The 671-nt window shown below is 59.8% G+C and overlaps 1 protein-coding gene across 1 annotated transcript in view; it reads right to left on the reverse strand.

Annotated features, from left to right (window-relative positions):
• The window catches only part of LOC104489015 (dynein heavy chain 17, axonemal-like), a gene marked incomplete at both ends in the record, with an annotated part of 30,584 nt that overhangs the window by 27,707 nt on the left and 2,206 nt on the right, over positions 1–671 (reverse strand). The window contains 1 exon segment of the mRNA XM_010131128.1: positions 308–450. Within this exon segment, the coding sequence (XP_010129430.1) occupies positions 308–450 (143 nt within the window).

Consider the following 671-nt stretch of genomic DNA (forward strand, 5'->3'; position numbering starts at 1 on the left):
TTTTCCACCCCAGCCTCTCCCTTGGGGGTCCCCAGCCGGGCTTAGCCTGGCCAGTGCTCGGGGCATGGAAACGCAGCCAAGGTGTGTCCCCTTTGCAACCTGCCTCATTGTACCAGCCAACGATAAGGTCCAGGTTGTCCACAAACATTTGGAAAGTCTTGTTTTGGGCGAAGAGGCTCTCAGCGCTGCCCGGGATGTCCTTCTGCTGCTGGAAGTTCAGGTACTTCACCTCCAGCCGGGCTTAGCCTGGCCAGTGCTCGGGGCATGGAAACGCAGCCAAGGTGTGTCCCCTTTGCAACCTGCCTCATTGTACCAGCCAACGATAAGGTCCAGGTTGTCCACAAACATTTGGAAAGTCTTGTTTTGGGCGAAGAGGCTCTCAGCGCTGCCCGGGATGTCCTTCTGCTGCTGGAAGTTCAGGTACTTCACCTCCCGCAGAACGGCGGCGAGCTGCGAGACACGACGGCCAGAGAAAACGTTTGTTAGTAAAACCCGAAACATCTCCCCAGAGCTGCTGAGGAGGTCGGGTTTGCACCCAGGCGAGGGAGCGCTGGCTGCCCGCACCAGCACCGACCTCTCTGCTGAAGTTCACGCTGAGGAGGGAGGAGTTGGGGTCCCTCAGGATGAGGGGCTGCTCCAGGCTGACGTGGCAGTCCTGGGCGGCCACGCCA

This window comes from Buceros rhinoceros, unplaced genomic scaffold (genome assembly GCF_000710305.1).
Source record: "Buceros rhinoceros silvestris isolate BGI_N320 unplaced genomic scaffold, ASM71030v1 scaffold17992, whole genome shotgun sequence".
NCBI classification, from domain to species: Eukaryota; Metazoa; Chordata; class Aves; order Bucerotiformes; family Bucerotidae; genus Buceros; species Buceros rhinoceros.